We start from the raw sequence: 3060 nt of genomic DNA, 5'->3' as shown, positions 1-3060 counted from the left end.
ACCATAGAATAATAACATTATTTGACAAATTAAAATAATATTCTATATATCACTTTTTTATTTATTTTATTTTAATAATATTATTTATTTTTTATAAATTTATATATATTATATAAAATATATAAAATATAAAAAAATTATGTGTGAAATGACATTGTCATCTTCTATTCTTTATAACGCATTGTCATCTTTTATTCTTTATAGAAGAGTTGTATATATATATATATATATAAAATATAAAAAAATTATGTGTGAAATGACATTGTCATCTTCTATTCTTTATAACGCATTGTCATCTTTTATTCTTTATATGATATAAAGAAGAGTTGTATGCAATGGGCTAACCGAATCAAGAAACAAATCAACCAGTTGAATCCCACTTATGTTGACAATCCCTGATTCCTTTGATGATTCAACACGAGAGTTTCCATCGTTGAATTGATAAACCCTAGGGAACATCTTTTCGTAGCTTTCACCGTGAAGCACAAGCTTCCCATCAAAAGCAGAACCAACCCAGAACGGTTCATTGAGGCGAATAAGCCTAAGCAGTTCATCCATGGCGGTAGCCGCAACCTCGGAGGCCAATGCAACCTCCATTACTGCCACACCTTGTTCCCCATTATCATTGTTATCAGCAACAATTGGTGGTGGAACATAGTTCTGATGATGAAGTAAAGAAGAAGAAGGGCCTGCAACAACATCATTGATGCTAACCCCTTGTTGTTGGTTCAACAAGGTTCCATTTGCAACTGAGAAATCATACAGTGGTGTTGTTGACGATGATCCCGCGATGTCTATGCTGTTGGGAATTGCGTTTAGCTGCTCTATATCTTCAGGGTGTAGCACCTCTTTCTCCAAGTACCTTGAAAGAATGTTTGATATTTTCCCATGCTGAAATACCAATTCACAAACAAGGATAGTTAATTCTGACTTTAATTTCTATTCATTTTTCGTTATAAAACTCTAATAATTATGTTTATTATTTAGAAATATGGTAGCACTAATTGATTAGTGCATTAAAAGTATTTTATCTCATCATTTTAAACATTAATAATTAAATAATTATAAAAAACAGTAAGAATAAATGACCATTTATATCTATAAAAGATGAAAATACTGACATATGTAGTCATATTAGATCGAAACTAAACTTGTGCCCACCTTCCGTGTGACAAAAGTACCCTACGTGACACTCCAACTCTTTAAAGATAGAATACTTTTGTCACACGAAAAACATCTTACATGAATACAAATTTAGTTTCGATTTAATATGGGTACATATGTCAGTATTTTCATCTTTTATAAATACAAATGGTCATTTATTCAAAATAATAAATTCTAATAATCCTCAATACCGAAACATGTTGAAAAGAGGATGTGTTGAAGGAGTTTAGGCTTGCCTCTTCCTTAAGGTGGGCATTTTCAAGAAGCATTTTCTGCATGAAGTGTTCATGGTCTTCACCAGCGGCAGGTGGGCCCCCACAAGAAGGGCAAAGTATATTATTAAGTGCCTCTTTCATTAGGAGATTCTCGTTTTGTATCCTTTCATTCTCAGCCCGAAGAGCATTGTTATCCGCTCGCTCATGTTGATTCTGAAAATTATGTTTGTAATATGATGTAAGATCATTGAGTTTTATTTGAGACTTTAAAAAAAAAACAAAAAAAAGAAAAAAGAAAAATCACCTTTATTTGAGTTCTCTTATTCTGAAACCAAAACTTGACTTGTTTTGGCTCAATCCCAACCTCCTCAGCAAGTTGCCTTCGTTGAGCTTCATCAGGATGAGGACAATCAATAATGTACCTAGATTCCCAAAAAAAAAAAATTTGAGATGTTAAGAGATAATTCATAACTGTAACTGTTAACAAGGAACAAGCTAAGACCGTTGAGGATTTACACAATTTTTAATTTAAAAAATTCGTTGAATATAAATAATCATCATTACACCATAAAAATATTTGCTAAAGCTAAATTATAATTTTTTAAAATCCAAAAAGAACATAAATATTTAGATTTTTTTTTTTACATTAAAATTTATTGAAGTATTTTAAAATTTTATTCGTTATACTGATTATCTGGTCGTGTAATTTATGCTCGAGCGAGATAGTTGTCCCTGTTGCCTGTCAATTACTTCATTTGGGTCTTTGATCCTTTAATTTTGAAAAAACAGAAAATCCGTACGGAATCAAATATTTCGGCGCAATTAATCAAATCTACATCTCAAAACAATAATTACTGACAAAATCAGATTCTTTTGTCTCTGAACGTTATTTCTCTTTCCCCGTAGTTTTGGACTTCTGGTTGAAAGAGTAAATTTAATTAGAGATTCACATAGTTTTGCGGCGTACCGGGTCGTTGCATGCGCAATAAAAACAACAATAATGAGAAGACGATACAAAAATAATTATGATTATTTTGTTCTTAACCTTTGCGGTTTTTTTTAACGAAATTAAACGTTATAAGTATTTAAAAAAAAAATCGAAAACGTTAAAAACAAAAAGTATATTTTACCTTTATAATTAAAAGTAACGATAAAGATTGATAAACAAGATATAAGCAAATTTACTTTTCAAGTTTAGCTGTTTGAGCAGAAGTAAGGCGTTTGTAGGCAGGTCTTTTTCCTTTGTTGTTACTACTTCTTCCATCATCACCAGATCCAGCAGCTCCTGTCACTGAAGAACTCATATTTCAACTTTGATAACAAAATATACTTGTAATTTCCCAGTGGTAGATTCTTTTCTCTCTTAGTCTCTACCCTAATTCTGTGTGATTGGGACTATTCTGCATCATCTTATGTTTTATTTATATATATATGAATCACTGATTAGTAATCCATTAGGACACCTCAATGTATTGCTACACATGGTTATGATAACCTTCATGGGTCAATGGCCAGAAAAGGCAAAATATTAATAATACAGAAAAGGGAAAAAAATCTAATAATGAGCAATTAATTCTTGGACAAAAAGTAATACAATAAAATATTTTTAAAGGAGAAAATGAAATTCATTTGCAATTAAGCATAACAGTTATTTGGAAATAAAAAAAAGTTAATTGTTAGA

The 3060-nt window shown here is 30.8% G+C and overlaps 1 protein-coding gene across 1 annotated transcript in view; it reads right to left on the bottom strand.

Moving 5' to 3' along the window:
• The window catches only part of LOC107636037 (homeobox-leucine zipper protein HDG11-like), a 7895-nt gene extending 5128 nt beyond the window's left edge, over positions 1-2767 (bottom strand). Inside the window, exons 1-4 of the mRNA XM_021122334.1 lie at positions 2565-2767; positions 1684-1801; positions 1338-1592; positions 346-891 (exon numbers count right to left, since the gene is read on the bottom strand). Of these exons, the coding sequence (XP_020977993.1) occupies positions 346-891; positions 1338-1592; positions 1684-1801; positions 2565-2683 (1038 nt within the window). The 5' untranslated portion in view covers positions 2684-2767. The remainder of the gene's footprint in view (positions 1-345; positions 892-1337; positions 1593-1683; positions 1802-2564) is intronic.

This window comes from Arachis ipaensis, chromosome B04 (genome assembly GCF_000816755.2).
Source record: "Arachis ipaensis cultivar K30076 chromosome B04, Araip1.1, whole genome shotgun sequence".
Taxonomy (NCBI): Eukaryota; Viridiplantae; Streptophyta; class Magnoliopsida; order Fabales; family Fabaceae; genus Arachis; species Arachis ipaensis.
Note: the sequence above shows the minus strand (reverse complement) of the source record. Positions and strands in the feature narration are given on the sequence as shown.